At 45.9% G+C, this 13,035-nt stretch overlaps 3 protein-coding genes across 3 annotated transcripts, besides 2 other annotated features; 2 read left to right on the forward strand and 1 right to left on the reverse strand.

The window, feature by feature from the left end:
- Positions 1-2,837: 2,837 nt before the first annotated feature.
- Positions 2,838-8,982, forward strand: TSTA_007710 (ankyrin 2,3/unc44, putative; the record flags this gene model as incomplete). Its single annotated transcript, XM_002488752.1, has 1 exon — positions 2,838-8,982. One exon carries the CDS (start codon positions 2,838-2,840, stop codon positions 8,928-8,930), a length of 6,093 nt encoding a protein of 2,030 aa, XP_002488797.1. The 3' UTR covers positions 8,931-8,982.
- Positions 8,983-10,162: 1,180 nt separating this feature from the next.
- Positions 10,163-10,839, reverse strand: TSTA_007720 (uncharacterized protein; the record flags this gene model as incomplete). The annotated part of the gene is made up of 3 exons (XM_002488753.1): positions 10,163-10,281; positions 10,404-10,655; positions 10,692-10,839. 3 exons carry the CDS (start codon positions 10,837-10,839, stop codon positions 10,163-10,165), a joined length of 519 nt encoding a protein of 172 aa, XP_002488798.1.
- Positions 10,840-11,191: 352 nt separating this feature from the next.
- Positions 11,192-11,259: a sequence feature (AT_rich).
- A 726-nt stretch (positions 11,260-11,985) lies between these two features.
- Positions 11,986-12,717: a mobile genetic element.
- Positions 12,718-12,746: 29 nt separating this feature from the next.
- On the forward strand, positions 12,747-13,035 carry TSTA_007730 (uncharacterized protein; the record flags this gene model as incomplete). Its single annotated transcript, XM_002488754.1, has 2 exons — positions 12,747-12,805; positions 12,851-13,035. Coding segments are annotated over 2 exons (244 nt in total), but the record flags the coding sequence as incomplete, so codon positions are not given.

Below are 13,035 nucleotides of genomic sequence, written 5' to 3' on the forward strand. Positions count from 1 at the left end.
TTTGGTGCGGCCATATTTTCACCATACAACTTGACAAAATACAACTCATATGAATAGTGCAGTCTCAACCTTGCAACATCCGTATAGTACGTGGAAATTATTGTGTTCTAGCATAGTACACATCTAGGCGCAGATATGACGTAGACAACGTTTGATACTCCGAAACCACTTAAAGTTCATCTAATTAATGGTGCGGCTCAGGTCATATTGCACGAATATAATCCCAAACGACGGCTGGGTCTGTCGATAGTAGAATAGACAACTAAGTTACAAACCATGCCTAGCCTACCAAATTCGTTGTACTGGTACGTCCCGTACGTATCGTAAATTACCTAAATACCAGTCTAAACCTAGTATAGATTAGGGTACAGGAGTGGCGCCGAGAGAAAGTCGAAGAGTTGCAAAACATGTAAAGCCGCACTTGCAAGGGGCTGTAACCTGGCCAATTATAATATTTTTCGGCCTTTAAAAAGGTGGCTATGTACAGGGCACCTAAGACGTACAGAAATGAGACATCTAACGCTGCAATCATCAGATGATATGCTTTGACCTCCAGACAAGCTCCCAGTCGGATTTCAGGTTGATGTTTTGAAGGAGACCCAGCATTATCTCAAGCAGCGAATGGTCAATGCTCTCAGAATTCCGTCTCAGACACAATACGTCCCATAACATTTGATGCAAAACTGTTACAGTACAAGACTATTGCAAGACCCCTTCAATTACGCCGAGGCTTGGATCCTCTGCGGGGATAAACCAATCGTTCTGGAACATCTGTGCTTGTCACACTAGCCAACAGAGTAAACCAGTGGGGCTTGGCCTTGTCCCAGTGTAGACCGGGCGGGTCGGGCCTGCTGGAGGGTTTTACCCCACCGCCAGCTCACTTCACCTGTAGTCACACCACACCCACACATGTAAGTTTGCATATTTTCGCTGCTGGCACGGAAAAACTAGTACTCCAGGTGACTCCGGTTCCTCGGCATGTATGTACTTTAATATAGGCTCGGTACGTGGAAGAGCTTCCTTTACATAACATACCAACTCCAGAGCAGCGGAAGGAGCCTCATAGGACTATGATGCCAGCCCTGAGACCCTGTCAGCCGGTGTGGTTGGTATGTTGGCTACATTGTACGTTGCCTACTCGACGAGGCTGTTTTTCCCCTACAATAGAAACACAAGGAAATCAGCCTTACTCAAGGATGCTGCGCCCTGCATGGGATATCTTGCAACGCCCGCATGCATCAGTGTGAAGTATAGTAGCCCTTTAAAAGTACAATGAGCAACAATGGTGTGATAGCCTTATTTCTGGCCGTGCAGCAGCCATAAAGGAAACAAAAGGCGAGTGGCTACTTAAAACGTCTCCAGTCTTCTGCTCTTCCCACTTCCGTCGCCCTCCGCTGCAACCTCAACGGCAAGGCGACCATGTAAGACGGATCACCCTACTTGCATGTATGGATTCTCGGAAGCCTATTACTTATCCCGTTAGTGAGTGGGAAGGGACGCCATTGTCCTTTTCTCATCGAGCCGGTCGGTGAGAATCCAAGAGACGAGGTGCTTTTCTTAGTCAACCTGATTTTGAGAAGGTACGACGACACATAAACAAGATTTTGAGGAGCAGGAGAGACAACATAGACAACATTGAAGACGATATCGGTCATTTTTATGCCACATTTGACATGACAGGAACTTAATGTAGTAAGTACAATCTCGCTTAGTACAACATCCTCCAGCTTGCGCAATGAATGAGCAATCAATTACTCGCAATCCACAGGTGGGTGATCAACTTTAGGAATAATTTGATTGGCCATGCTGAGTTTCATTTTATTGACTATATCCAATTCCATTTCTATATGTGCTATTTTATAGTAAAATAGCCTATTTGTGGGTTGGCTTATAAAGCCAATAAAACAATTTACGTACGTCCGTACACGCGCTTTAGGTGGTACTCCAAGTACTATGGTCAAATGTATTCAATCGTCTGTGTTCTCTTAATGAGGCCCCGACGCGGTCTATGTAGTCCTTGCTTGATGAGGTCACGTGTACCTTCACGTGACCTCTCCTTGGTTCGCGTCGGTGCCAAGAATCTCGATTGCACATATAAACCAACACTATTTTCTTTTCTTCAATTGCTATTTGTCCTATACAATCAACGATGAATTGTCGATGTTGTAAAATAAACCCATCTGACGAGGCCGACTAGGATGCTAACAGCTCCCCGGACGACGCCGCAGCAGTGCTACCTCAGCCGGATGATCCTGTAGTCTTTTTCACCGAGGATAACCCTAATACGGAACAGATGTCCATGACTGATGGAGGAGAGATTTTTGTGTTTTTTGCTGGTATAGTCACCTGTGGTGTGTTCTACACTATGGTGATATACCGAACTGTGCCGACCGATTTTGCTCTGGGTTATTATTCAAAAATCCCTTTCAAGGGCTATTGGCTATTATTCAAAGGTACCGGAATTCGAGCAATTGCGATATATAGAGGATAAAATCGATCGAGAGTAAATTTGGGCCTCAATCACCTTGTTTTTTTTAAGCCTCCTCATCCTCTCTAACATACCAACATGATGATGTCTCTAAAACGGTGGAAATACCCAATTTCACAAGATGATCCAAAATGTAAGGGTATTCCTGTAGCCTAAAGTATTACTCAAATTAATTCCTCCCGAGCCACGCATGAATCAAGCTCAATACAACTGTAGCGCCAGCCTTGTGGTGCCTTGTAGAATTTATTAATTAATCGGCCAACCCCGTCACCTCCCGTGGACTTCTCAACATCTTAACTTCATTCGATGAACACCACCAATTTACTATACACTACATACTCTGCCTATAATGTCACTATCAGACTCCGAGGACTCCGATACTGTCCTGGTCGGTGGCGATGATATTCGTGATTTCAACGAAGAAAACATCCTTCCTCTGCCAGCAGATGAACTCCAGAAGATCAGAGATTGGCTGCAGCCCACACCCTATGATCTAGAGAGATCCGAGTTTTCGCGGCATCTTGCGTCGTACCTTCAGGGCACCGGTCAGTGGCTCATATTCACAAACACATACAAACAGTGGCACCAAGGCGACGAGAATGGCCTCCTTTGGATCAAAGGCATACCGGGATCCGGCAAGTCTGTCATAACTGCGTCGATAATCCAGCAGTTGCGGCAAGAAGAGGTTCCAGTTCTCTACTTCTTCTTCCGACAGATTATCGATGCAAATCATCAACCGGTGGCCGCGCTGCGGGACTGGCTTTGTCAAATACTTTCTTTCAGTCCACCCTTACAGGTCAGACTGAGACATGAATACCTACGAAATAAACGATCTATTGAGAGTTTGGCTGTGAGCGACCTTTGGAAAGAGCTCAAATTTGCTCTGTCTGCCTTTCCCAAGGTCTACTGTGTCACAGACGCGTTGGACGAGATGGACCAAGGCAACAATGATTTTCTCCTCTCTTTGGCTGAGCTGGGCCAGTGGCGTGCTGCAAACGTCAAAGTACTCATCACCTCACGCCCAGTGGTTGCGGTTGAGGCTCCCCTGCGGCCCTTTCATATACCTTATATTCTGTTGGATGAACGACTCGTGGATGTGGACATTGCTGCCTATGTGCAGCACAGATTGCGCAACTCGTCCGTTCCCTATGAATACTGGGATCTAGTAACTGAAGCTGTCTCCGGTCGGGGAAATGGGCTCTTTTTATATGCAAAGCTTTCAATGGATGCCTTTGTCAATCCGGGCGCAGATCCCAAGGAGGTACTCAAAACGTTGCCTGTAGATCTGAACGTGATGTATAACGATCTATTGCGTGAGCATGCGAAGCGATCAGATGTCACTGACGAGTTCCAGCTACTCATCTTGCAAGTCATCACACATGCAACTCGACCTCTCCGTCTGCTAGAAGTTGCAGAGATGGCCAAATCTACCCATGACCCATTTGAAGATTACACTTTGAAAGAGATCAAGAACCTGGTTCGAACTGCTTGTGGCCCGCTACTAGAGATTCTTCATGATGAAACTGTCTCTGTTATTCACCACTCATTTACCGAGTTTCTCAAAGGATTCACTCGCTCAAACCCTTTGGATCATTCGACCTACCCTGTCCTGGAGGCCGGTCCAACTAACCAGCGTCTTGCCATTGCATGCATGGATTATCTTACATCTGGCTGCCTGGATAAAGTTGAGATCAAACAGCGCTTTAACAAGGACGGATTTTTTCATCCCAAAAATGGTCAGCAGAGTGGCAGCAGGCTCCAGTTCCCATTCCTCGAATATGCAGCTGCTAATTGGCACATACATGCTCGTCGCACCGCCCTGGCCGGTGTAGATATGTCATCATTCTATATGACACTGGACGATTTCGTTGCGAACAAGCAAAGATTCGTGGCCTGGCTGGATATCGACTGGCCGGAAAATGAGATCCAAGGCCTCACTCCACTCCACGCTGCGGCTCGCACTGGATTGACTCAATATGCTAGACAATTGCTTCAGGAAAGAGACGCTGACCCTAACGCCATCAGTCGTCATGGCGACACCCCTCTCTATTGGGCCGCTCTAGACGGCCATGCGGATGTTGCGCAGCTTCTTATTGACAATGGTGCGGATCCGGATGGAGAGGCAAACGAAGGATACAAACCGCTTCACAAAGCTGCTAGCTGGAACCGAGCCAACGTGGCCAAGGTTCTGCTTGCGGCCGGTGTTGATCCTCTCACGCCAAAAACGCAAGGTTCCCCAGGCAGAAGGTGTGGCAATGCCCCAACATCGTTCGGCCATACCCCGTGGATGTACGCTTGCAACCGTGGACACACTGAAACCGTGGCTGAATTCCTGCCTTACATCAAAGATTCAGAAACACTACTACGGGGTCTTTTCTGGGTGGCAGCAGCAGGAAATGCGGACTGCGTGGATCTGATGCTTCAGCAGCCAGGTATGGACGTGAATTCCAAGTACTCAGGAGAAACTCTCCTTTTCAAAGCCTGCTACAAGGGGGATATGAAAATTATAAAGTTTCTTCTCAAAGCCGGGGCAGATCCCAATATTCTTTGTGATTATCCTAAGCATGAGTTTGCGGGCAGGAATTCCTTTCATATGCATGGGCAGCATAGAGGAGATCCGAAGCAGACTGATGAACCAAGGGGCTACACTGCTCTGCATGCTCTATGCGGAATCAGGAGCAGGATAGGCTATCGTCCTGCAGGAAAAGATTGCGTTTCAATCCTCCTAGAAGCTGGTGCGAGTGTTCATTCAAAGTGTCCGGATGGTAAAACTGCGTTGCATTTTGCCTGTGCACACAACATAGAAGTTGTACCACTGCTATTGAAGGCAGGTGCAGACCCGACAGCTGAGACTGATAGCGGAAGCACAATATTACACACTGATGGATCCACTGACAAGGAATTGCTACCGATACTGTTGGGGTCAGGGCTTGTCGACGTCAATGAGCTGATGACAAAAGGAGAGAATCCCCTCTTCACTCGGCTTCAGGGCCATCATACTGATTCTATTATTGAGCTCCTCAAGTACAAACCAGATGTGAATATGGCAAGATCGGATGGAGATCGCCCACTACATGTGCTTTTTGATAAATTCAGTTCATTCAGTTCCGACAAGCATATTGCCCTTGACGCTCTACTTTCAGCCGGCGCCGATCCAAATCTGCAAAATTCAAAGGGAGAGACACCGCTACATCTAATCGGATTGAAAAAGGAGCCTAAAGCAGTCTCTAAGCTTGTGAATGCGGGTGCAGACCTCGAAATCCGAGATTTGGAAGGTCAAACAGCTCTTTTCAAGAATGTCATGTACAACAAGATAGCCGACGACAAAGATACGCTTTCCAATACGCTGATTGAGTTGGGCGCCCGACTTGACACGCGGGACAACAAGGGCAGGACTTTGTTACACCAGGCTGTCAGAAATACCAGTACTTTGGACTATCTGATAGCTCGAATGGATTTCGATCCTGCTGTTGTTGACGACAAAGGAAATACACTCTTCCTTGAGGCCGCATCGACAAAACGACGGGGTTCTGTCCAACTCGCAGGATACATGCATCTGACGAAGTTGGGGGTGGATATTGACCAGCCCAACAATCATGGCAAGACGTTATTGCACAAGATGTGCGCGAAGGATTGCAGACTCACTAGCTGGAACCCTACTAAAAAGACTGCATTCGACTATGTCATCGAACAATGCAAGAATCTAAGCCCTCGCGACGTCAATGGAGTCCAGCCCTTGCATGTTGCAGCCGCCATCTCCGAGGATTATGTTTTCAAACTTCTCAATGCCGGCGCAGATGTGTTCGGAACCACAAACGAGGGCATGACGGTGCTCCATGTTGCAGCTCGCGCCCAAAAGCCTGGTGTCATTGGCCTTGTTCTTTCAAGACTTGCTGATGTGGAAAAGGCCACATCGGAAGCGTTCATCAACCAGAAAAGTGCAGAGGGTGACACAGCGCTTCACTACGCTTGCCGCGCTGGTCGTCCTGAAAGTGTTGATTTCCTGCTAGATGCTGGTGCTGATCTTAATTCACTTGGCAAATATGGATACACCCCGCTCAGGGCGTGTGCTGATTTTGAAGTTGAACAATCACGGTGGTGGAGAGCTGTTGCAAAGGATGATACCAAACAGGGTATTACTAAAGGAAAAAGATCAGGCAGCATCTTTCTCGATCTGCCACCAACTGCTGATGATCTTGAAGAGCGCAAACAGCGCAGTTATGGTATGCAACAACAGCCAGATCCAACCTATCTGTATAAAATTTTAGTCTCTTTGGTTCTTCACGGAGCAGATAGCAGCAGACATGAAATATCCCTTCGCGAGGCGTTCCACGATGCTGTACTCCATCAACGAGACTATACCTCCCAGTGTCTGTTAAGATTACAGTCTCGCTTTTTCCCCAATATGGATCTTCTTAAAGGGTTAGATGCTGAGGCCTGGATCGCCTCCAAGTCTCGATTGGAAAGTAAAATGTCATCCCTGAGGGAGCAGTATACTAAGCTCAACACTTGGCAAATCAAGGTCGAATACCACAATCGATCGCGGGCTTCTTATTTGCAAAAGCTGGTGGACCTTCGTCAATATGAAGTGCTGGAAGAAACAGTGTCAAACGTGGATAATCTTGAACTTGACCGGACCAATATTTCTATACTGCCCACCCTTGCACGTCTTGGCCTCTCAGATGTTCTGAAGCGCGTCTGTACCCGTGAATCCGCATGCAAATTCGATGATCATGAGTGGTGCAATCAAACAGAGATTGCGAATAACATACCCGAACTCACAACAGAGCCGCTGCTTATAGTCGCGTGTAACCGAGAAATTCCCAACATGGCAGTGGTTCGGCTCCTTGTTGAGATGGGCGTTAATATCAGTGCAACGTCTAGGAAGGAGGTGTTCATCGACAATCGCAAACGGCGCGAGAACGTATCAGGTCACAGCGTTCTCCATGATATTGCCCAGGGAAAGACTTGGTGGAATGTACACGAGGCGCTGCCTTACCTGATCCAAAAAGGGGCTGATCTGGAGGTGCGCAATACGAGTGGGGATACTCCGTTGCACATTGCTGTGGAGGAAAACATGTTCAAGGGCGTCTTTTACAAGGAAGCAGTACAGATTCTTCTAGAGGGTGGTGCAGATGCCAATTCTGTGAATAACCATGGAGAATCTTGCCTATCAAAAGCCGGTACCGATACTAAGCTGATCAAGTTGTTGACATTGCACGGTGCTGCTGTCTCCGCAGCAGCCATTTTCTCCGCGATTGAGCTCCAGCAAGACAAATTATTGGAAGCTTTTCTCTCTCATGGAGATTTTGCTAATCTGAGGCAATCAGGGATTCCACCCTTGTTTCATGCCGCGTTTTACAGAGTTCGAGACAACCGTGTGAAGGATGACGACCTTACCCCTGCCCGAATGCGCTTGATGACAGCGCTTCTTCGACATGGTGCAGACCCATATGCCACTTTTGAAAATGGCCCAGAATCAGAAACAGGTAGCCTCATACACGAGATCTTGCAGAGAGGATTTGTAACCGAGCCACTACTCGACCTTCCATCCCTTCGGCTTGAAACACGTGATGCCAAAGGTCAAACGTTGCTTTTAGCGGCTTCCCGAAGCCGTCATATAAAGCGATTTGAGGACCTTCTCGCCCGTGGAGCAGACATTACTGCTCAGGATCAAGAAGGCAGGACTGTTGTGCACAACCTCATGAATCATAATCCCGGAGAGGCAACGTACAAGTGCCTCGAGGCTCTTTTCAACCAGAACTCCAACCTCGTCCATATGCCCGACAAAGCCGGTGATACTCCACTCCACTATGTGCTGAAATCAAAGGAGATATACCTCAATGACTATTTCAGTAACAAAAAAAGTGAAAGTGGACGTGGACGCGACATCGACCTGTTGCTTAAATACGGCGCCGATCCGCTTCGACCGGACTCGGATGGAAACACAGCTCTCCATTTTTTCGCTCAGATGCCCCGTCGCTTCAAATCACGTATTGAACAATTTCAAGGCCTTGGAGTGGACATCAACGCACGCAACAAAACAGGAAATTCCCCCATCTTCGAGTATATTGCACACGGGGACCTGAGAGCTGGAGGACCTTACGGGTATGTTAATAACAGCGAAGTCGAGGACCTCGACGATATTCACCATTTGCGATATTTCAAGGAAGCTGGGGTTGATTTCTTCGCACGTAATGATGCAGGATCTTCGCTGCTTCATGTTGTGGCTGGCCGGAAACTTGGGAAACACCGTCACGTGCATTATCAAGAAGAAATCACAGTGCCGATCGAGAATGCTATCAACTGGTTTGAGTTCCTCACCGGTATCGGCTTGGATCCTATGCTCGAGGATGCTCAGCAGCGGACTTGTTTAGATGTTGCTGCCGCTTGTGACAATGAGCATATTTTGAAGTTGTTTCGGCAGAAGCCTATCGATTGAAGCTTGGACGGAGAAACATGATATAGGAATATGACGAGGCAGAAGCGATGCATAGAAGCACGAAAAAAAGTACTTGGGCTGGAGCATCCTGTCAGCATTCGTTGAGGCTTTCTATATCAACATGGGAATGATATAAGGAAGCGAAAAAAACATCTCCTTCCGCGCGAATCGAATTTTTGAAATTGCGCGCCCAGATCTGGTTGAAATCAGCTGTAAATTTCGCAGTTTATTCCTCAAGTTAAGAGCTATCAATCAAGCCTAGTTTTACTAGGTAAGATAGTGGTGATAGCTTAGAATACTATTATAACTCTTTTATCAGCTAAAAATCTTATTTATGATTGAAATTATTAGGGAGTGAAAATTTAGTCGAATGGTGAAATGATTCATCAGGAAATCAATTTATTCATAAGGGTAATGATGTTGGTTTATAGGTGCAATCGAGATTCCTGGCACCGACGCGAACCAAGGAGAGGTCACGTGAAGGTACACGTGACCTCGTCAAGCAAGGACTATATAGACCGCGTCGGGGTCTCATTAAGAGAAGGGAACAGACAATCAGAAGAATATGACTTTACCAATTGGTTACTAAGCTACTTGTATGCACATGTGCAGAAGCGAACCCACAAATGAGTAAATTTTTCTATCACAGGTGATAGATGTGTTGAATATAGAATATCTCGGTGGATGTGTTGTTCTGATAAGGAAGTGGGTCTGTGCATACATGGTATATATAATCAGGCCATCTGCCCCTCAAGATTAGAATAACAATGAACAACTTACTACACTCAACTTCAACAAGATGTCCAGGTATAATTGATCTTATTGGACAACGCGGAGTTCCAAGTCTAAGTCCCGGTGATAAAACCGAGATATAATTTCTCTCATTGGACAAAATGCTCAATCCCGATCTGTCGAAATTTAACCTACATTTCCAATCCAGGCCCTGTCAATCACCTGTCGATCATTCCTTAACTGAACCACTGAACGTCGATGGACGTCAGCGTTTGTAAGTATACTCCGCTTCAAATCCGTGAAGGGTTATTTCCGGCTGCCAAGCCAGCAACGGACGGGAAAGCAGCACTAAGCTTTACTAGCCTATTTTAGGATAGTGTTACTCCTTGGCGGAGTGGTTGTAGGTTCAATGTTTCCGGGAGTGCTTACCAGACTATACGGCCATACTACACCGAGCCATCAGCTCGGTCATCACACAGATGCGCACCTCCAAGATCTCCCTACGCACATACCTCCACGACATCAACAAAGCCGACACCAATCAATGCCAATGCGGCCACGGCTGCCAGACTATCCGCTATATCCTTCTCGAATGTAGGGACTAGATGGATGAACGACACTAAATATAGATAGGCAAAGCTCCATGTATGGACAATTGAGATTGCCATGACATATGTTGAGGACTTCATGGATATATCTCAATCCGTGTAAGATCTACATTCTGGTCAATCGTCCACTGACAAAGTGCTTGTGTGTTTGAGACCTTTTTGCAAATACTGGCCATTGCCACTGCATCTCGACTTTTCAGCGCGTACAACTTTTTCAAGGAAGCTCCTGGTCTCTCATAACTGAAGTAGAGCCCATCTCCAGTCCTTGACATGCCCGTGAGGTTCACCAAGTTTGGATGATTGGTTCGCCGTACAAGATCATATTTCCGGAGAGAGTCACTAACGGTCATTTTTTTGACCAACGTTGGTTGAGAAGAGATATCGCCTATCCTCATTCCAGAGTATTCATCTCCGTACATACCTGGAAATCGGATGAAGATGCTATCCATCCGAGAGAATGGAAACATTTCCCAAAAGACGAAGGGACGTTGGCTAGTCGCCCCTTTGTCCGGAATTTCCTCGTATTCATCAACTTGAGAAGAAACCGATGAATGACTGGTCATACTCATTTCAGATTGAGATTAGCTTAGCCGGCAGAAGGTAGGAATGATTGACATTATCGAGGGGAAGTACACGATTTATATATTTCAGGAGCAGCAGCCACCCCTGAAAATCACTAACGGGGTCGTGACTAAGCTAAACATATCGGGATATAAGTACTTAGCTCAAAACAGGAAGCCATTCAGGAACTCAAGCCCATTACCTTATTGGTCATTCAAAACGGGCGGATGACTCAGCTGTGTGTTCAAGATTCATCGATAAGAGTATTTATTCGATTGGCAGAAATAGTATCTATCGTTCCCGATCACTCGATGCCTCCGATCACTCGATGCCCGCCCTTCCGAAAATTGCTCCAAGCTCTATAATTTATAATATATCTTCAACAAATAAAGTTATAATTATTAAAATTAAGATTATTAGATAAAAATGTGTGGTGAACAAACCAGCATAATTATCTAATCCCTAAATCGTATAGGTAGGTTGATCGCTCGCCCAGAACGAGATATGCCTGTTTTTGGCCTCTTTGAAGAAACCTCCTCATTACTCTCGATAACCTTACTGTATCGCCTCTTTTTAGTGTTTACCTGCTTTGCTGGCCTTTCTTTAGCTTGCTTTACCTCCTTCTGGGCTTCCCGGGCCACGCGAAGTTGCTCCTTTTCAAGTTCTTTTTGACGCCTTTTCTCCTCTCGTTTATAGATTCGAGTCTCTCGCTGTTCCTGGATCTCTTGGGCCTTCCGTTAGCGCGCAAATGCCTTTTGTGTACATCGGTTTGCTGCCTCGATCTTTCCTTATTCCTTTTGTAACTCAATATTTTGTATTTGCTATCGTGCAGCTTCAATTCTGCCTAGTGAGAAGAATTGTGCCTCACCGGGATTATCCTTATCAATTAAACCCAGTGGCCGGCCTCGCTTCTGCCGTTTTTTCTCTCCAATTAATGCATTAACCAAGCCTTGCTGCTGATGTTCAAGTATTTCATTCTGTACTGTATATTTTTGAAGTGCTTTAAGAGCAAGTTATGTAGCCTCTGATAGATCACTCTTTTCCTGTCGAATGGCTTTGAGTATACGACAAATTGCTTGAACAGATCCTGGAGTCTTTCATTTATTTTTAATATTGCTTGAGATTGGCGATGGCGTCTTTTTTTTGAGAATGTGAAGAACCTTTGGTGGGTTAAAAGGGTGAATGCCCGGTGCAGCAAAAGCTGATCGAATGTTTTGCAATGTTAAAGTTAATTTCCATACAGCATAGAATAATCGCCAAAAGGATGCTTTTGTTATCCTTGAAAATCCACTACTCAATTGAGTAAGTCGATCAATCTCATGGGAATAAGCACCTGCAAGAGGTGGAAAGATTCCAACGTCAAGCGGCTGTAATTGATGTATAGAGTGTAGAGGTAAAATACCGAGAATTATATTGTTTTGATCACAGTATTCGATAAAACGAAGATTAACATGGCCTGAATGACCATCTGTAAGCAGAAGGCGCTTTAAATTGCCTGCTTTTGTCTTTGTATAAGGGTCAAAGATCTTGGTTAGCCATAAAAATCTAAGCTCTTCATTTGTCCAACCCTTTTCAGAAGTTGCAAAGTATGCCTTCTCTCTTGAGCCGTCAAAATCTTTAAGCCAAGTATCTTGTAGATCTCCTGACTCGCCTTGATAAATAAGAGCTGGAGGAATTGCTATTCCATTAGCACAAATATATGCAATAAGAGTAATAAATTCTGTGCTCCCGTCTTGAATTGCACCAAGTAATTTCTTTGAATGGAGCTAAGATTTTAAGACAATCCGCTTTTCAGTATGACAGAGGCCTATATTGAATCCTTTCTCATCAAAGTTATAGGTATTTAATGGGCTGATGTGATATTTTTTGACTTTCTCTATGAGCTTTAACGCGTCTCAACGCGTCCGGCAACACTATGGCGTGTAAAGGCCCTGGTACAGATGGCCCTCTACAGACAGCCCTACTAGAATCCACGTCCGCAGCCATAACAAGAGCTTCTGAAGAACAGAAGATCTTTAGCCCTATAGCTGCATTCCTTGATAAACATCGCAGCCAAACCACCAGCCTGGCCCCTCACCTACTGAGAGCCCTCACTGCTCTAAGGGATGACCTCACCTCAGTAGCCCAACGACATTTCAACGCCTATATCAGCGGTATCTCGACGACCTCCATTCTACCTGCCCTGTCCCCTTCCCCTTCCCCTT

This window comes from Talaromyces stipitatus, genomic scaffold (genome assembly GCF_000003125.1).
Source record: "Talaromyces stipitatus ATCC 10500 scf_1105507295479 genomic scaffold, whole genome shotgun sequence".
NCBI classification, from domain to species: Eukaryota; Fungi; Ascomycota; class Eurotiomycetes; order Eurotiales; family Trichocomaceae; genus Talaromyces; species Talaromyces stipitatus.